The sequence below is a fragment of the Talpa occidentalis genome, unplaced genomic scaffold (assembly GCF_014898055.3).
Source record: "Talpa occidentalis isolate TD23 unplaced genomic scaffold, MPIMG_talOcc4v2.1 talOcc4.11, whole genome shotgun sequence".
Taxonomy (NCBI): Eukaryota; Metazoa; Chordata; class Mammalia; order Eulipotyphla; family Talpidae; genus Talpa; species Talpa occidentalis.
In genome coordinates, this window is record NW_023601104.1 from 37,218,349 (window position 1) to 37,239,105 (window position 20,757).

The window sequence follows — 20,757 nt, forward strand, 5'->3', positions numbered from 1 at the left end:
CCAAACACCTTTATCAATGTTTTATTTTTAAAAACAGGTGAATCCACTTTTTTATACATCATTGCACTTCAACAATTACACAAAACACACGTACATGCAGCTACGGTTACACACCGCGTGAGAACCCTGCTGGGCAAGAAAATCTACACTCAAATCAATGTGAAAAAATACAGTGTGTCAATCCCAAAGTATAACTAGTTGCATAGAATACCATGCTATAACATTTCAAGGTCATTGAAAACAAAAGGCAAATTATAAAAGTTTGCCTTAATTGAATGTACAGTAAGTAAGGTTCAACACATCAGTGCAAAAGGATTTAAGAATTTACATGACTTAAAAGAAAAAAATCACTTAGAAAGCAATCATACATATATATACTGCAATTCATTATATCCATTCAGTGGACTGTTCCAGCTTATCAAAGTCGTAGGTTAAGCCCTTAAAATTACAGATTTCAGTTTATATTACTCATCTTTATGTACCAGAACTGCACAATTTCCTCATCTGACAACATACAGTAAGGAACAAATATCAGCAGCTTAAAAATGAAACAAGCATTTATTTTATTTTGGATTTCTCCCACCCCAAAAATATAAATATATATATATATATTTATATACTGTATATATCTGTAGATTTTGCTGTACTTTACAAAAATGTATCACTAGATGGCAGCAGTGCATTTTAGAGCTTTGCCAATTAACAGCTGCAGTAAGTAAAAAATGGCGCATGCATGATCTGATCCTCAGAGGACCTTTTCACTTCTATTTAAATATTTTACCAGAGGAGGAAGGAAGAAAGAAAAAAACAAAAGCAACATTCACAACACATCAAGCCCCAAATAGTTTACACCTTCTACACTGAAGCATTGTTTAAAATGTACCTGGCGAGGTCACCCTTACAGGAGAGGCTAAATAAGGCATGCTTTAGACAGTCGTGGTGGTGGCGCTCACTTGAAAGGGGAGAGAACCAAAGAGGTCCAAGCAGAAAATTTAGCAGGTCGGTTGCCCCCAGTTTTAGGAACCTAAAGACCTGCAAAAAGAATATTTGGACATTAAAAGGAAATACCATCCCTCACACAGGACTACACAGGAGCTACATGAAATCAAGCTTTGGTTCAAACAGCATGCTCAGGGATGTGGGGTGAATCACTGATCTCCATGTGCCTCACAGACCGGCACTCCGGCCTGGCTATGCCTGGCCACCGTTCTTGCCTTGCCCGCAGAAGCAAACTGGGACCAACTGGCCTCTGGGTATAACCTGCTTAAAACGATGACTAATAAATAATGGTGCAAAGTATTTTGAAACACCATATACATGTTCTGAAAAGGCATTTATATAAATGAGAAACAGCTGAAAACTCTTCCAGCTGCTAACTGGACAGAGTATCTGCTGCTCTGAAATAAAAGATCTCACAAGTAACTATTAAAGGGTTTGTAGCAAGGTCAACAGAGAGGCACATTCATTTGATTATGATTTTTGAAACTTATAGAAAACCATACTTACATTATAAGCAGTATTTAATTTGTGTTTCTCTGGCGCAAGTTTTTATCTTTGTGATTGTTGGTAGAGTTGGTTTTCCTTTGGAGGGAAAATTGCATTGTAAGAGTTAAACTCACATCAGCAGCTTTTCAAAGTATAACACATGGAAATACAGGGACTCTTTCACTTACTGCCATCCCTGGTGTAGAGATTTTATTGTGCATATAGATATTCCCTGTACAAAGTGCCTACATACCTCTTAATAGGTCCTTTGACTCCCAAGGCAGATGATATACAGGTATTATTTTCTCTTGATTATGAGCCATAATTACTAAAAAAGTGAGAGTTTTTCCTACTGATCTCAAATGATGAAAGACAATTACACACAGAAAGCACTGTTGTGCCCCTCTGGTACATAACTAATTTGGGTGTTTGCCTCCCTCTCCACCCTTAGGTCCCCAACTCTGGGAAATTCTAATCTTGGATTGATTCCAAATTTGCAGCTCCATCTCTTGAAATCAACAACTGCTGATGGAACCAGATTATTCATGTTACAGTCCATCTTGAAATTGACTTTAACACAACCTGAAGCTCTCATACTAGCCGTTTTCTCGCATATCAACTTAAAGCATAAGGAATGTGCAATTATTTTTTGGCATAGTATTCCATTTTATTTTGCCAATAAGAACAAAACTGTACAGCTTGTCCTGGGAATCAAAATGGCCACCAGTCAGTTCCCTGCAGTCTACACTGCAGTGTTCATTTCCACTCACTGTCTTCCCTCCAATCTTAGCTACTCGTCAATAAACTGCAAATACAAATAACACAAGACTGAATCAATGTGCAATAACATACTTACATTGGCCCAGCTGGTTCGTCATCTACACAGGTGTTCAGTTTTTTAGTAATCCATTGAGAGACAGAGAAGAAAGGAGAAAATCGTGAGATTCTGCATAAGGATTGACAAAACAGCAAACGGCAAGTGGCAAACATGGCTATTCATAGCACTGATTCAAGGCCATTCCATCTGGAGGTGCAAAACACTCATGGAGTTATTATTTCTAGGTTCAAGTTTTTAATGGCAGGTATGTTGTTTCAATGGTTTTAGTTAACACTTTGAATGCTTGTCATGAAAAACTGCAACTGTAGCGGACAGAGAGGCTGCAATATTATATTCATCTTGTCCCCAAGTTCCAGTGGTTCACTCTTAAATAGATGAGAAGACAAACCAACATTTCAGTTGTAAAATCCTGCTGTTTGTTTTCTTGTGGTGAATGCATGCACAGTTCTGGTTCAATCCTACAGTGCAGAGGAATGTGTATTCTATACATTTAACCACACATCCTCACTTCCCCCAAAAATACTGCTTTTTTTCTCGCCATTTTGTAATCTTTGGGAGACTCTTTAGTTTGGAGAATGTGACTGAGAAAGAGGAAGCCTCGACTGTTCAACCTACACTATGCCAGCCGTGCGCGGCTGTACTCTGCATACCAGAGTCTGTTCTGCGACACACCAGGGAAAGCTGAGTGGTGACAGCCCTCTAGAAAAGAACGTTAGATAACTATACAGGCTCATTCCAATGTCCTGGCCAAAACCAGAACCCAAACCTAGATGAGCCATGAGATTGATTGTTTTAATTGAAATGCTTCTATCTGAGTTTTAGAAGCCTTCTTAAAATTGGTATTTTATGACTCTAATTTGTAAGTTTTTCTTTCCTGTTTCAACTAAGGGCAAGTTGGGGTCCCCTTTAAGCAGGGATAGACTTAGATTTTTTTTTTTTTAAAGACCCACAAAGGGAAAAGAACAAGTAAGTGCTCTTAAATCCTTCTCGTTTTATAAGTCAGGTGGAAGAAATGATTCAAGAGTTTGATTTCACTGAAGGCTTCTAGAAAAACTCTCAGCAGGATTCCACAAGGGGGCTTAGTGCACATGAAGCAGTTATGAGATTACAGTCTCAGTGTAGGCATCTGCAGGAGCACACGTCAGGAGTAATGTCTGTCAGAAGGAGACATTGCTCCACCTGTTCCTTCGAGGCAACGGAGAGGCAAAGCCACCGCCAGCACACACAGTGACTGGAGCAAAAAAATATTTCAAAAAAAAAAAAAAAAAAAAAGAAAGAAAGAAAGAAAAGAAAAGAAAAAAGAACCAACCACAAACCAACAGTTTATCAGCCCGGCTAGCAACACACCAGTGTCCACAGGAGTCTATGACTAACATCAGTTCACTATCAAACAGGTACAGAGAACAAACTAAGACTTAAGGACACCCAAGACATCTGTGTGTATAGACATTTCAGTTACTAAGACACACAAACCCAACCTAATCCTTCCTCAGCACAACCCCTAATGCTCTCAGCATCCCAGCCAAGCCAGCTCAGCTACATGCTAGGAACTAATAAGCACTTCGGGGACTTAAAGGAAAAGAGACAGTAGCAAACTTAGAATATTTTTAGTGCTCTGGCTGTGCACCTGAAAACACAAAATTCTAAAGCAAGACAGCTGATTCAAGAATACCAACAAACTACTCCCACCATTAAAGGAAGGGCAGGGCAGGGGTGAATCGCGATGGCCAGGCTAATCTTTTCAAAGCATGATGCTGGCAGCACCAACCCAAGCGCTTCACGCCACAAGTTTTTCTTTCCTTTGGTGGTGTGGGCATATTCCCTGGTGTCTGACCAGCAACATCATTTTTCAGCCCAACAAGCTAACAAACGTGCAAAAGGCCGCATTGTAGGGGTTTTAGCGAAAGTGGTTCTGGTGTAGCTGTCATGCCAGCAAGTGGGAGCAGCTGCTATTCACAGTAGTGCCTACAGCTTAAGATCTCCCCCTTCATGTCTTCCTCCAAATCCACTTTCACATTTACAAGGAACAAAGAAAAGAGCCTCCTATCTTCACTTTCCTAGACTGAATCACTACCTGCAGCACCACTCTCCCTTCACAGGTCAGACAAAGCAACAATTTGACCCCTAAAAGGGAAATCAGGAGAGAGGGAAAAAAACAGAACTACAGAAAAAGGTACAAAAATCAAAGTAAATGAGGGTTAAACAGCAAACTGAAATCCAAATTAGTTGTGAAAGTGAATGAAGTAAACTTGAAGTGTTAACATCATGAACTGTGCATTGTATAGACTGAAGCGGAGATTAAACAAACTCCAAAAGCATGCATATCGCTCACTTACCACCATGTTTTAAGGGTTTGATGCAATTGAGGGGGGAAAAAAAAGAAGTCATAGTAACCGACAAATATCAACAAACCCCGAACCCTCAGGCCAAAAGACGGCCTTAAGCAACGACTGTTCTCTCCACCTGGAATTATTCGCAGCCAGAGTCTAGATGAGAGGAAGAGGACTGGGAAGAATGGAAACAAGATGTGTCTGAAATCTACTGATGCGAGTGAAGTTCTGGGAGCTGCTGCGCTCTGATTTATCTGAATATTCTGTCTCCCTAACCAAATGCATTACAGCCTTTGCTCCCCTGTGTCTGCCTCGTCACTGGAAGGCGCTTTAGATGCCCGGTAATTAACAGATTACCTGATACAGTATCACCTCCCAAAAGATGGCTTTCAAGTCAAAATGACCAAGAGCTTTGACCAAGAGCTGACTGACTGGTCAAAACTCCGTTTCCATTGTCTTCATCTCACTGAGAAAGGGTTTATTCCACTTAAAGTTTGCCTGATCTCAGCAGAGTACCATTAAACCCGAAAGAGATTACAGTTACTTCCAGTTTCCTTCCTTGTCTGGACCTATTGTCTTTTCTCCATAAGGTGACTTGTGGACCCAGGTGACCTTTAGTTAAGAAGACAACGAATTATTTTGCGTGTCATCTTAAAAAGTCACATTTCTACCCAACATGCCTGGCCTGTTATAAAGCTTCATATGCTACCAAATGTTTCACCAGCTAATAGGTAGTGGGACATTACAGTTAACTCTTATATCCAAACTAGACATTTTAGAACTATGAGTCACTAAAACTGATCCCCACGAAAAGTCAAAAATCTCCCTTATTAAGAGTTGCTTTGACTTGCATATAAAAATTATGCCCCAGAAGTGAAAATGGTAAATGATGCCAGCATTTCTTAAGTCCATTCCTATTGTTTTAACCTGAGGTTACTAAAATATCCAGTGGAACTGAAGGTCCCAGCAACTGAACAGGTCTGCTGGCCATCTCCAGGAATTGCAGAGGGGTGCCGTGCCATGAAAGCATATGTGGGGAACTAACAGTTATATTCCAAGTCCAGAGGCAAGAGGGACGCTAGCTGGACCTAGTTTTTAGTGAATTATTAAACTTTTTCAGAGACTGTAGATAAGAGGTGAATAAAGTGAAAAACTGAAGCTCTTACTTGGCTCCATGACTTGCCTGTTCTGCAAACACCAAAGGTGAAAGGCAGTTAATCTACCTGCAAGTCAACCTATTGGTTCAGAGACCAGAAGAGAAGCCTAGTGGGAGGTAGACATGAGTTTCACCTATGAAATGTCCTGAATATATTCTCAGAGACAAAAAGACATAGGCTTTTTTTTTTTTTCCTGGAAATAGCTAAACCATAACCCTAAATATTTTCTATGTGAGAAATCTAAAGTAATGTTTTTCTAGTAAAACATATGCAGGCTGAATTCTATAAATTCAAATTTGTGTGTCTTTACACTTCGGCAGTGTTCACTTAAGTGTTTTTTTCTAGCAAGAGACTGTTACCAAGAAAACACAGATTGCCCAAATATGAATATTATCAGGTTTATATGAATTTTTTTCCATACAAAAAATTCAGTGAGTCAGAAAAAAATATAGTTATATCTTGATAATAAAATACCAATTTGGCAGAGAAAACGCAAGTTAGGCCTATAAAAATTCACTTTCATAATGGTATAAATTAGTCAACACAAAGCTGCACAGTTATCTGATAGTAAAGATTCATCATATAAAACTCCAGGCCTAAAAGGAAAGCATATGTAAATGGGGATAAATTTGGGGCTGGGAATATGGAAATAACACATATGAGCAGAACTGGTTCTTTCTATGAAAATTACTAGGCGCTGAGGAAAAACTGGCTGGAGGAGAAAAAGCCATGAAGGATAATCAGCCTTATTTTTTTTAATGATTACGTCCAGGAAAGGAGCAGAAAAGGGGGGAAGGGAACAGAGATACGTTTGACAGAAGGAAATAGACAGGAGAAAACTGGGCAGGAAATGCTCAAGTGACGGCGGGGATGTGGAGATGATGTATGGAACCTGGGCCCCACTGGCTGTCGGAAAGGGAGCAGAGAGAATGCACACATTGTGATAATATAGCAACCCAAATTTTGCACCCAATCCAACAACAACAAAAGGCCAAAGCTGCTTGCATTACAGTATTCTTCCAAGAGACTAGAGCAAAGAGATTTTTACTTTGCACTTACCCTGCAGGCATTTCCTTTATGTAGGATTCATTCACTGTCTATAACAATTTAGCTTAAAAGAGATATTTTCCTTCCAGGAAACTGTTCAGAAGATTTGCTGGCCAGAAGTCTCCTCTAACAAACTGGTTCACATTTAAATCCAAAAGCCATGGAACTCTTAAAAAAAAAGGATAGCAGCCCAGGCAACTGGGCAGGTGTCTCCACTTGTCAGATAACCAACACTAACCATTTCTCACATCTAACCCAAAGGTTTTCTTTCACACACTAGGATAGTAACCTGGTAAATGAAGTGGCTTCCCACAAGGAACCTCTTAACAGGGACATGCTAAGTCAGTGTTTCGTTCTGTCACAAGAGTGGCAGCCAGGCTTATCTTTTCATTGAAATTCTGGTTTTGCCTTTTCCTATCTGGTTTTTTGATTCCCAACATTTCCAACGGGCAGGCTAAGAAAGATGATATTCAGCAAAGGAAAAGCAAATTTCTGTGGGGGGATGAGAAAGCCTTTTTTCAGCAGTGAGACTTAACTGGTCCCCCCCAGAAAACACAAGAGACAGCAACTCTCACCCTTATTCTCAAATCTAAATAAAGGTGCTCTGGAAGTCCTAGTATATAGCAGAAAAGAGAAAGGTCTTAGAGAAAAATACATTAGGGATATATGAAACCCCCCAGGAAGCAGTTTCATGTCACAAAATAGCTGTTCTGTGACCTAGGAGAAGGCAGGTAAAAATTTGGGGGACACTCTTCATATCGCAGAGGCCCATCTATGTCCAGCAGATCCCACCATCTAGCTCACTGCTGATTGCACATTTGCAGAGAAGTTTACCAGGTTAGTTTCAACAAAAAGTCTGTCCCCCCAGCCTCACCACAATCCTCCCTCTAGCTAGTGCCAGCAACAAGACTTCGGAACTGCTGAGAAGAAAGGAAAAGAAGGGGAAGTGGGTGTTGTTTTCAAACACGTTCTCCCAGAGTCTGAAGCCACTGAAGCTTTCAGGGCTGTGCTGTTCCTGAGGGAGCAGCAGCCTCCCTGTGCATTCTCCATGACACATGGTAGGTGCTGTGGGTCTGCTGGTTAGCTGCAGGGACACAGACAAGTCTATGCAGTAGAGGGCAGCACCACCGTGCACAGGCCCAAGACACCATCACCCAAGGTTGGCCTCCACTGAGTTTATGTGCATCCCTTCTTGTCTGGCCAGAGACAGGCACGTGGCAGTGATGGTTAGCTGATTAACTTGTTTTTCCTGCTGAAGTTAATTACACTGGGTGAAAGAGCAGGGCTGGGGAGTCAGTTAGAATCTGAGGTACTACTGATAACAAGCCTCCATCATAAGCTCCACAGGGCTAGAAATGGAACATCGATGACCAAAAAACAAAGCAAACATTTCCCAGGACTTTTCTGACTCTGAACAGGTTCAATGATCTAAGATTCTTTTTCTTTATAAACTTAACAATTTGCTGCATTTCTGCTGCTACTATCCACTCCCCTTGTCAGACTCTAGGCCAGTTTGGGGTGTCACCTGAGCATGTACAACAGGTGTTACTACTTAGCCATTTCTGTCTTGAACTGCAGGTACATCACTTGCCCTTCACCACTCTTGCCTGTGAGACACAGAGAAGCCAAATAGTGGGTGCCGGCTTCACCAAGAACCTTGAAAAACTATCAGAAAGACCAAGTAAGGGAACCAAGGACTGGCATGTTCCAATGGCTTTTCCTGAGGAGTCTGACTGGGCTGGGGCAGTTACCTACAGGGGTTACACCAGGCAACCATGTGATAACCAATTAGATACCTTAAATCTGCCTGGAAGGCCAGGTGGCCTGCGATCTTGGGGTGGCTTCTAGGCTTGACTTGGATTCTCCTCAAGCTCAATCTGCCTGATGATCTGTATTGAAGGAGGATAGAGCTGAACAAAGAGACTGACAGCTGCCCATTCCCCACATGGGGCCTGAAGGGCAGATGGGACTATGGTTTGGAGAACACCCAAATGGAGGGACAGAGCTAATAATTATAGCTCTGGGTGGCAAATGCAAAAAATCTTGGGGGTGGGGTTAAGGAACCAGTATAAGAATTTTCCTTCTCTCCTTTTGGGATTGAATTCCAACATCCTTATAGTCCTCTTTAGGTGCTTGGAAACCACCCCAAGGAACCAACCCCCCAACATTACAGCTATTTTGTAGGGATGCTCTTACCATCAGGAACTTCATCTGGCCTCTTCCTCTTCTCATACACGACAATGATCACCACAAGGATGATGATTTCAGCCAGAATTCCCAAGAAAGGCCAGAGTGGGGCTAAGTGGCTCCGTACCCTAAGGATGGTGACAACGGAGGTAGTGCCAATGGAGTTGGTAGCATTACATTCATACTCGCCAGGGTCTTCTGTGATCTGAAGATTCATGATGCTCAGCTCAGTGTAATTTTCCTTGTTGATAATGAAGAAGCGGCCAGAGGTATTGACAATCTCCTGCTCAGGGGTAGATAAAGTGAGAGTACACAAAGGTCAGAGTAGGTGACTAAGTGCCCAAGACAGGATGATGCTATTCTTTATTCTTAGCAGACTCTGGCTGGGATGAGGGGGTAATATCTAGTTCTGTATTTGTCCATGGAACTTTAAGCATTTTGTTACCGACTTCCCCTTGATATCAACAACAACAAATTAACAAGCTTCTGACAGAAATGAGATAAAGGCCTACCCTGCTGTTGATCCTCCAGACTTCTCCAACTTCCAGTGAAGTGAATGGAGGTCCTACCCTACAGGACTGGAAAAAACCAACTGGAATCTAGAAAATGCTGCTTCCAACATTAGGTAAGAAGCCATATCAGGATGAGGATGAAGGAGAGTTTTGACCTCCATGGTCAAGCATGTCTGGCTCCCCAGGCCTCTCTGAGGACTTCAAAGTCAGCACATCTATATCACATTGGTGAGTTCTGTGAAGTCTTAAATTATCTTCAGAAAAAATGCATCCCTACTATGAAGTCAGAGTAGGGAAAATTCACAAGGTCCCTTTCCTTTCAGAATTAAAGGATTAAAGGAAAAGTTTATCAATCAATATTTACTAATTAATGTACATTATATGTTTTATATCCTACTAAGAGTAAGGTGAAATATTAAGAGAAAAGTTGACACAAAAATTAAGAAAGAGACTGAATTCAAGAGAGAACCAGACCTCCAGTGGGATGGTTATAGGAACATGGTAAGAAGCCCCACAGAGTTATGTAGAATGTGCTGTGGGGAACAGAGTGAGTGGACAGTATCAGAATGAGTCTAGAAAATCTTTTGAGAAGAGCTAACATCTGTAAGTATACTGAAGAAGAGATTTAAACAAACAAGCAGGACAGGGTGCTCCAGGCAGACACATGTGGGAAGCAGAGGTGAGAGTACGTGACCGGGGGTCTGGATGGAACTGGGATAGACTGCTGATCTCATGGGATACTAAGAAAAAAAAAAGGACTCAAATGTAATTTGTTATGCAACAATTAAAGCATAAGCAGAGGCAGCGGGGGGGGGAAGGGGGAAATAACCCCTGGAATGATGTTCCAACCTGTCTGTTGAGATGGCTATGACCTTCAAAATTAAGAATTTTATCCTGTGAAACTTCAACTCCAGGCATTAGAAAGCTGCCAATTCCACACATTGAGGAAACCCAATTTGCTTCAGCAAAAGCTCAAGGGCCTTCCTACCAAGGAGCAATAGAGAGAAATGGACATTTCTGTGCCATCCTACTTGCTCATTAATTCCATGCTTTCACTAATGACCAGTCACACTGTTCTGCAAGCTTTCAATTGGTATTTTTTGAACACCATTACATGGAAGAAATTTCCTCTTTCCAATCAATGTGTAATAAGATACTGAATGAGATTTATTCTATTGCCCCAGAACTGATGGAGAAGTCTCAGAAGTATCTTTAAAAAAAAAAGCAAACAAAAACACAAACCAAAGGCAGACAGTCCTCCCAAGACTTAATAAAAGGCATCCCCACCAGGTTATCTTTAGCCCAGTCATCACCTAAATCCCATTACATTTTCCTAGTCCATAGAAGAGAAAACTGAATTATAGAAGGGATGGAAGAGTTACGGTTTGCATTATATCCTTCTACCCCAGAGCCAACTGGAACAGGGGCTAAGAGAATCATTCGAAGACTGGGAGTACCAAGAAGAAATCTTAATTCTAGTATTTGTTTAGGCAGCAGACTGGTTGGTTGATCTATACCTCTCAGTTTTGAAAAGGTTGTACAAGCAGGCAGTGTAGCCTACCCCACCATCTGAAGAGCCGTAATGTTCCAGTTCCTCCAGCTAACAAGGCTGCCTTCCAAGTGAGCAGACCCCAACAGTGAGAAGCTCAGGACTAGCTCACCTGTAGCTGGAGTAAAGGAAGAATCAAAGGTTCACTTGGAGTGAACTCTTATCTGATCATTGGCCCTTTAAAGAACTAAGCTCATATAGGAACAAGCCAGTCAGTTAAGGCCACAGAAGCAGCAGCAACCAAAAGTAGACTGTCCTCTCTTCCCACCCACAGAGAAGAAAGAAGAACCCAGAAGACAGTTTAAGTATAATCCCTTGGCTCTCCCTTTCAACTATGGGAGAGGGGGTGGGAAATAAAACTGGAATTTTGGATTAGACTGGACTAAACTTTTTATAAGCAACACATTTCCAAGAAAGCTATGGGAAATCTCTCCAGAAAAGAAAGTTAAAAACTGGAACTAGTATCCAGAAAAAATTGAAAGCATTTTATCTCAGCACTCAACCAAGTTTAGACTGTTCAACAAACTTGTTTTCAAAGGCATCAACCTAGAAATAGGTTTTTCACTATAGCTCCTTCACTGAAAGCTTTCTCTCCCAATGATACAAAGTTTGAAAGCTAGAGAAAGTAATAGTGTGATTTAAAATACAACAGATTAAAGAGTACATGAGAACAGTAAAAATGAAAACACACACTGAGGAACCCCAACTTGCTTTAGCAAAAGCTCAAAGGCCCTCCTACCAGGGAGCAATAGAGAGAAATGGACATTTCCTTGCCAGCACCTTACAAAACTAAATATTGATCCAGGACCTACTCTGAAAATCTGTAACATGGCATCTTCATTTCTCCATTCCTCATCCTCATCCCTCAACCCATCATTCAGTGGGTTACTAAAAGCTACTCTTTACTGTTACGTTAAAGTCATCATCACTACTATCGATAGAGTACTGAGAAATCATGGATTGGGAAGAATAATAAACTTGAAATTAAAAAAAGATTGTTTTGCCACAAATTTACCTTAGTTAATCTGTAACCTTTCCAAAGACTCTTGATTACATATGTCTAGGGTCCCTTCTGATCCCAAAGAGGAATGCCTGTGAAGCATAGTGCTGGGCATAGGTTTAGGACAGAAGGAACGTATGACCTTGTCTGACAGAAGAGTGATCAAACAGCCTTCAATCAAAGAGAAAGTGAAAGTTTAGGCTTTGACCCTCCAAACACTATTAAGAATCATCCCACAGAAAGATGTTTTCTTTGTCCTTTTCTGGAGTGTAGGCCAGAGGTAAGGGGGAGATGCAGGGGCGGGGGGAGGAATTCACCAGAGAGAGAGAGTGGGGAGCAGAAGAGGTGAATGTAGTGAAATACACTGCTGAGGGGAGCAGCGGGTGAGGCAGAACAGGTCTGCTGTGCCATGTGGGTTAACTCCCTGACCAGGGATCGAACTCATGCTGCAGTGGCTGCTGATAGCTTGATAGCTCTGTGTCTTTAACCCCTGTGCCACCAGGGAGGCCCAGTCAGATTTCTAACATCTAACACTGCCCTTGGGTCTCATCAAGTTGCCCCAGTTCCTAATAAGTACTTCCTGTGTTCCAACAATATACTAATTATTCTTATGGTTTTGTCCTCCCCCCAAACAACAAAGTACTATTTGTACTAATACCATTTCAAGAACAGTGTTTTCTTTAGTTTAAATGCACTAAAATGATTGTAAAATTATTGTTTAAGAGTGGGGTTAGCACTTTCAATGTCCTATCCTGAAGGCAAGCAGTCTAATCCCTTACCAGAAAGACAGCTTTAAAAAAACACTACAGGGATTCCAAGCTGGATAGAGACTCTCAGTGATCTCCAGACATGATGTAACCACTCATGACTAAAAAGGGTGACCCAAGGTTGCAGCAACTTGTCCAGATGCGTGGACTTCCCAGGAGCAACCAGATACACAGGTATACAGAAGAGTAGGGCCACCTCCTACTCACCGTGGGGATACCATTCTCCTTCTTGAGCCATATCCACTCTGGGTGGGGATAGCCAACTGACTTGCAGTACATCATGGCATCCTGTCCTTCATTCTTGTTCTCACTCCGTTTATGGCCAGTGATATCAGGAGCAGCTGTGAAAAAGAGTGATGAACAGTTACATTGGGAGCCTTCTCTGACTAAGATGAAAAAGCCTCACTTACTGGCTCAGAGCCCTGTTTCCAATATTGTCAGTCTTTAGGATCACCCTCATAGTTAGTTTTGATAATATGTTTCAGGTCAAAACAGAGCAATGGAACCAAGCCCATCGCCACCCTCCACCCACCAAGAAGACACCAGAATTACTATATGTGAAACTCTACTAATAATACAGGTGGTTCTTACTCAATGAGGGTACAGGCTCAACTTCCCTCCTTTAAAGAAAATGCAAACAGAAGCTATTATCTCCTCTAACAAAGCTTTTTTCTTTAAAAAAAAAAAATGACAATTTTTTTTGACTAATGACAATTATGGACTATATCAAATGTTATATATTCCCTTTAAAAAAAAATGCATGATCCCTGAGCTCAAACACCTAAAATCAAGTCCTGCCACAAGGTATTATAAAAACAATGACTGCTTAGCAAAGTTACCTGATCACTATCAATCAACAGGAAATTCAACTAGTGTCCCAAGAAACTTTATTAATAGCTTAAGAATCTCACTTGTACACCTAATTTGCAAGCCAATCTTGGATGAATTTCTAGACATACCAAAAGCTGTTGGTGTTCTCTGCTTTTAGGACCACTTAGGCAGAAATAGTACCTGTGGTCTAAAAATTAGGTAAGTTCCAAGAATCTAAGAAGCGTGAGAGGGGTGGCTAATTCTTTTTTATCTTAAGTATATATTTTTTTAATCTTAACTATTTTTGTGACCATACTTTATCAGAGTAATCTGAAAGTAATAAAATCCAAAGTAGGCCAAATGTCACTTTGTTGTCCAAGATAGAAAAGAGAATCAATAAGCCTGGTCCAAATTCCAGTTTTGCTGGTTCTTTTAATTATTCTGTGCTTCAGTTCTGTATCCATTATCAAAGAGAGAAAATTTCAGCCCCTACCTACATCGTGTTCTTGGGTAGAAAACCAAGATGTCAAAATAGTCATTTTGAGACTGTAAAAGCTTGCGCTGTTTAATTGTATCATGGGCCTATCCCATGTTCTCTCCCCCTTTGACTGGCTAGATTTCCTTGGCTTCAAAATAATCCAAACTCCTGGTACTCTCAGACTGTGCTTTCTAGGCTACTTCCAGAGGCACCTATACAGGAACGAAATGAATAAAGCTCCAAGCTATCTCTCTAATGACTCCTGATTCAAGTGAGGCCTGTTTAATACTGCTAGTGTGAAGTGTTTTCTAGATAATGTTTTTGATTTTCTAGGCAAAATTCCTCACTATAGAAGGGGGAGTGTGTCAGGCTGGTTAATCTTGTTCCCACCAAAACAAACTTCTACCATGCAGTCACTCCTCAGGCTTACTCTTCACCCTGGTCACGATTTCTGAAAGTTTTCTTCTTAAGGACCATCTTAAACATCAAAGGAGTAAGCTCCATGACCCTCACTAACTAAAAAAACCATCATGAGAAATGCGTAGATGCAACAAGCAGCAGAGCTGCCAAATTTTTTCTCTGTGTGTTTCATTCATCTGACAGACATTTGTTGATACCCATTACATGCCAAATATGTCAGAGAGTAACTGGGGTAGGCCTTTCTGATGAGGTGGTTTTGAACAGTTATAAAGAGAGTAAAAGAGTAGGATCACACATATATCTGTGAAAAGAACACTCCAGGTAGAAGGCAAAAAAAAAAAAATAAAAGCTTTGCAGCATAAGTATGCCAGTTATAGACAAGAAACAGCAAGGAAGAGTTCAGTTGAAATGCAATTAAGAAAGGGAAAAATCAGAGATTAAGAGTCTAGGTGGGATAGGATTTTGTAGGCCACTGAAATGATCCCTGCATTTACTGGGGTAAGCTGGGAAACCATTGGTGAATACTAAGTGCAAGGGTGAAATGCTCTGTATGTTTTTTAAAAGCTCCCTCTGGCTGCTATATAGATAATTGTAGAAAGACAATGGTGGAAGCAAGACCAATTAGGCAATGATAGTAATCAGAGCAAGGGAGAGGACAGAGTTTTCTGGATTGAGGGCAGTAGTAGCAGACGCAGAGATATTTTGGATATATTTTGTAGGCTGAGATAACATTTGTTAAAGGATTGGATGTGGGATGTGAGGAAAAAAAGGAGTCAAATATGACTTCAAGGGTTTTGCCCTGAGCAAATACAAGAATGGAATTGCCAGTTACTAAGGTGAGAAGGACTGCCAAAGAACCAGGATGATTTTTTTTTTTTTTATTTTGTTCTGTTTGGGGATGAAACAACTGTGGTAATAAAAACTAGGAGTTCAAAGTGTAGGAAGTTTGATACTTAACATTCAAGTGAAGTTGTCAAGTAGACAGTTGAATGTCTGAGATCGGGAGTGATCAAGAATGGAGATAAAGTTTCAGAAATCAGCTTATAGGTGATTTATTTTTCCATGTCCGTCTCCTCTGCTCACCCTAGCCCAGTTATTTGACTAATTCCAACAGTACCATGAATTCAATACCATAAGCGTCTAGCTTCGGGACTCATCCCCAAGATTGTACATCTGAATCACCTAAAAGCTGAAAGTTGAGTTGGTTTATAGTTCACGGCTTCAAAGAAGTCACCATTCTGAAAAGGCCCAGACTTGAAGACCAAGACCTGGTAGAGGGGTACAGATGATCTTCACTCCTGACTTGGCATGTAGATGGAAAACACTGCTTCCCCTTTTCTTTCATCTCCTTTGGTATTTTACAGAGGCTTCTTAGTTATAGATACAAACATGGCCTGAAAGCTACTATGTGCAGAGACTCTGCACTTAGTAACTTAGTTTACTCCCCACCACAATTTCTGAGCCATGTTTACATAGTATAAGCCTACAAGAAAATTTTTCATAGTTGAATCTATTGCTGCTTTCTCCTCAACTTAGCAAAGAATACTACATGAATCTTACGAATATCCCGTCCACCTAATATGCTCAAAGGAATAGTGCCCTGATTATTCGCCCTTTCAAGATGGACTGGGCAGAGAAAATTAACCCACATCACAACACTCTACCCTTATGTGGGAGGTATTATAACCAGTATTACCTTGGTCTCTGGGTCAATGAAAAGTTTCTTCATTTCTACACTTGATCTTAGCCAAAAGGCCGAGAAGCGATAAAAGTTTCTTCATTTCTTTCTGTCCTTTATGGTAGTTAGCCAGAAAGCCTGCTCCTGTCCACCAGTTGAGCAGGACAACGGGCCTATACTGAGGAAGATAACTAGGCTCTTAAGAGTACATGTCAGCAGTGATCAGAGAGGGAGGGGGCCTCACAGGGCTCAGAGTCCATCTGTGGTGATTTTTAAATAGCTCACAAAGAATTCTTTGATATTTTTTTCTTCAAGAGGCAGAGCCTCACTTCCCTCCCCCCGGGTGTGGACTGGACTTAGTGGTAATTCTAATGAATAAATCAGAAGCAAAGGGTGTGAAACTTTGGAGACTCATTCACAAAAGACAATGCAGCTTTCTCCTTGCTGTCTCTCTTGGATCATGTACTCTTGGGGAGGTTAGCTGTCATACCAGGAGACTCAACCAGTCCATGAAGAGGTCACACAGTGAGGGACCAAGGCCTCCACTACAGCCGTCTGAGTGAGTGATCTAGGGAACAGCATCAAGCCCCAGTCAGGCCTTTACAAAACTGCAGTCTGAGCCGACAGCTCAGCTGAAACCCCATGGAAAACTCTCAGTCAGAACCACCCCACTATACTGTATTCTAATTCCTGACCCACGGAAGCAAAGAAGTAATTTTTGTTGTCTCAAGTTACTAGAGTTGGGGTAATTTATTAGGCAGCCATAGATAACAAATATAACCACCCAATGAAGCACATTATCCTATTCTTATAGATCAGAAAATTCAAGTCTTGAAAAATTATTTGCCATCTAAAATTATTCTGCAAATAAACAGTAATACTAAAATCCAAATTCAGGGCTACCTGCCTCAAGTGACCATGCTTCTTGTACTTTACCATATACCAGGGAAAAATAAATAAAACAAATATCAAACTAGAACAGAGTTCATAAAGTAAAAATATACTAATGACCCTATCAGACTTTACTCAATGTACTATAAGATAAAGAAAAGAGCTTTAGGTTTAAAGTCAGAGGAATTTGATCTCTGCTGATACTTTTACTTACACACTAAGTAACCTAAGGTGGAGCATATAAAATCCTTTGAGTGTCAGTATTTACTTTCTAAAATGGTAATAATACCCACGTACTTTCACAGAGGTCTTATGATGATTAGATTGTACCTCTATATCAATTTAACACATGATTAGAGCTCACTGTCAAAAACAAACATTTAAATTGAGCCATTAGCCAAGGAAAGGCTAAGACTTCAGCACTATTAGTTCTAAGAAATGAGAGATGCTGAGTATTATGTGTTCTCTCCCTGCATGCTGGTATAAATAGGGCTTTTGTTTGTAACTCTAATGAGGTTTAATCAGATGAGATACTAACAAATACATTGAGTAATGGCCTATTTTACTGCCTCACTTTCTGTGGGTTTGCCATTTAATAATGAACTGCTTAGCCAGATCCTGTGTCTGAAGGTAGATCTGAGAAGTCGGACAAAAATACTCCTTGTTTCCCTTTTTCATCTCAGGGAGGTACAGACTAAGTGGCAAAAGTGAGGGACAAAATGCAAGGAAGTAATAAAGAGAACCTTGAAGGAGACCACAGACCCACTCACTTGATAATCAACTCACTCCCTAACCTCGTAAGTCCCACACTCTAGTCAGTTAACAGGTAGCTTTCCACTATCATAATGCATGGCAATGCTGGGGTTCCCAGCATTGTTAGTTATTAACAATTTGACCAAATTTCACTATCTAGGTTTTTGGCTACGGACAAAGGTATGTTCCTCACTATCCGCTGCTGCCTGACACGCCTAAACTTTAGAGTAAAACATCCAGCTTCTCTGCCAGGCTGGTGGATGGAGAAGTGTCAACTCATACAATGGAGGCATGTTCAGCTAAAGCTGATGTCAGAGAAAGTTAAACACAACAGAGCTGAGAAAGGGATCAAGGTAAGGAGCCTCTTACATAAGACTGCTTATTTGGTGGTCACTTTTCCAAGACAATTCAAAACCTCTCAACTCATTTTCATCCTTAAAGGTGCTATAAAGGTGGGCTGTTTTTTTTTTTATAATAAATTTTATTTTTATATTCCCCATACAATTGGCAACCCTCCCATTCTGACCCCAATCCCTCCCCTCCCGCCCCCCACCCCCCAAAAAGTGTCTCTGGTTCATAGTTTTTTGTTGATTTTGATTTTCACTTTCTTATAGTTATTCATTTTCCTGGTCCCTTATTTAGGTTCTCTAGATTCCTGCTATGAGTGAGACCATCCGGTATTTTTTTTTTTCTTTTTGGCTTATTTCACTGAGCATGATCCCTTCCAGCGCCATCCATGTTGCTGCAAATTGCATGTGTTTATCTTTTTTGAATGCTGAGTAATATTCCATGGTATATATGTACCACATCTTCTTGATCCAGTCATCTATTTTTGGGCATTTGGGCTGTTTCCAAAGCTTAGCTATTGTAAACAGTGCTGCTATAAACATAGGGGTGCAGGTGTTCTTTGGAATTGATGTTTCTGTGTCCTTTGGGTAAATACCTAGGAGTGGAATTGCTGGATCCTATGGAAGCTCTATGTTTAGTAGGTCAAGAAATCTCCACACAGCTCTCCATAGTGGTTGGACCAGTTTGCACTCCCAAGTGGGCTGTTTTTAAGTCAACTGTGTGGATAACAAACTTTACCTTCCTTATTCAACATATAAATTCCAGAGACATCTCACCTTTGCTATAACAGTGGTGAAAAGTGGAGGGAGAGTTAAAATTTACTGGTAGCCAAGGGCTAAGTCCATGAAGCAATGAGAGACTGGTCAAGATAGAAGCAAGGATGCTGCTGCTTTTGGGTCACAAGTCTTCTCTACTGCAGAATCATCATTGGTTGTGAAGACTAGAGGAACCCGAACTTGTGCAACCTTCTGCAGATAAGGTTTTTCCCTTTCCTGTAGGTGAACACACTGAAAGGAGGCACTGAAGTCCCTAAGACAGCAATTCTCACTTTTGGCTGTACGCCGTAAACACCCAAGTGCTTTTAAAAAGCCTGATTCCCTAGTCACATACACATTAAATCAAACTTAAGCACACTGTTCTAACACCTCTCTTGATCCCAGTGTTTAAGATCAGGGAACTATTAAGGAGGGAGTGTCCCATAAGATAGGGAGATAAGTGAGTGCAGGAGGTGCAAAAGGAACTTATCTGACATTCTCAAAGATGAGAAGCTGACAATAACTACCACTAGGAAAGCAGCTTAGAAATCATTTCCTTCAATAACCCAACCTCTCATCTGTCTGTGTCAAGGAACACAAGATGGTTAAAGCAGTGCAAAAGCTTAAAGACCTTCTATCTTGGGCCTCCCCGGTGGCACAGCGGTTCAGCGCTGGGCTGCAAAGCTGTCCACAGCCTCTGCAGCGCCGGTTCGATCCCTGGCCGCCGGGAGGGTCTCACATGGCGAGACAGACCTCTCCTGCTGCGGCCACTGCTCCCCTCAGTAGTGTCCTCAGTCTGTCTGCCTGTTCTGCTCCCTGCTCTGGCTCTAGTGAATTCTCTCACCCTCCCGCGCTTCTGACTGTACCCAGTGCTTGTGGCGCAGCGGTTGAGTGCTGAGCTGAGAAGCTGCCCGCAGCCTCTGCAGTGCTGGTTCGATCCCTGGCCGCCAGGCGAGGGTCCCACATGGCGCGCAGACCTCTCCTGCCACCCGCTGCTCCCCTCAGCAGTGTATTTCGTCAGTCTGCTGTTCTGCCTGTTCTGTTCCCCGCTCTGGCTCTGATGAATTCTCTCATCCTCCCGCGCTTCTATCTGTATCCAATCCTTGTATAAATAAAGAAATCTTAAAAAAAAAGAAATTAAATAAATCTTTATTAAAAAAAAAAAAAAGAAGACCTTATATCTTATTCTACATCATACACCTGGGGAGCTGAGGATCAGGGAAGAAGTGACTAGTTAGGTTAAAATGAGTTTAATGGCAAGGCAAGGATTAGAATCCATTTATTTTAACTCTCATTCCAAGGCCTTAATTATTATATGCGCAACAGAGCAGCATGGCTTAGAGTTTAGAACAACAGGCTCTGACAGAGAGCCTGGGTGAGAACCCTAGATCCTTTGGTTAATTCTTTCACACTAAGCAAATCATTTAATTCCCCTGACCCTCAATTTTCTCACCTGAAAGTGAGCTAATAATAGCATTTACCTCAGAGTTGTGGGGACTAAAGAGAGGCTAGGAACAAGTATTTCACCTAGGATAGAGCCTGGCACTTAATAAGTGTGCAGTAATGTTAGTCATTCTTTTTCTTTTTAAGGTACACCTGAAGAAAGAACAGACATGGTTATTTGGGCTGAGACTGATGTTCTAGCAGCTTTAAGATATTATTAGTCTTTCAAAGATTTTCCAAGTAGTGGCAATTCTGGGTCAAACTAGTTCTGACATCAGCTCTGACATAAAAGATGTCACCCCTCTGAGC

At 41.2% G+C, this 20,757-nt stretch overlaps 2 protein-coding genes across 3 annotated transcripts in view; one reads left to right on the forward strand and one right to left on the reverse strand.

Annotated features, from left to right (window-relative positions):
* The window catches only part of REC114 (REC114 meiotic recombination protein), an 81,229-nt gene extending 75,098 nt beyond the window's left edge, over positions 1 to 6,131 (forward strand). Inside the window, exon 6 of the mRNA XM_037502901.2 lies at positions 1,937 to 6,131. Within this exon, the coding sequence (XP_037358798.1) occupies positions 1,937 to 1,960 (24 nt within the window). The 3' untranslated portion in view covers positions 1,961 to 6,131. The remainder of the gene's footprint in view (positions 1 to 1,936) is intronic.
* The window catches only part of NPTN (neuroplastin), a 68,298-nt gene continuing 47,546 nt past the window's right edge, over positions 6 to 20,757 (reverse strand). For both annotated transcript variants that reach the window (XM_037502898.1, XM_037502896.2), the window contains 5 exons: positions 13,080 to 13,213; positions 9,054 to 9,327; positions 2,342 to 2,363; positions 1,507 to 1,581; positions 6 to 1,032 (listed from right to left, as the gene is read on the reverse strand). In XM_037502898.1, the coding sequence (XP_037358795.1) occupies positions 1,521 to 1,581; positions 2,342 to 2,363; positions 9,054 to 9,327; positions 13,080 to 13,213 (491 nt within the window). In that variant the 3' untranslated portion in view covers positions 6 to 1,032; positions 1,507 to 1,520. The remainder of the gene's footprint in view (positions 1,033 to 1,506; positions 1,582 to 2,341; positions 2,364 to 9,053; positions 9,328 to 13,079; positions 13,214 to 20,757) is intronic.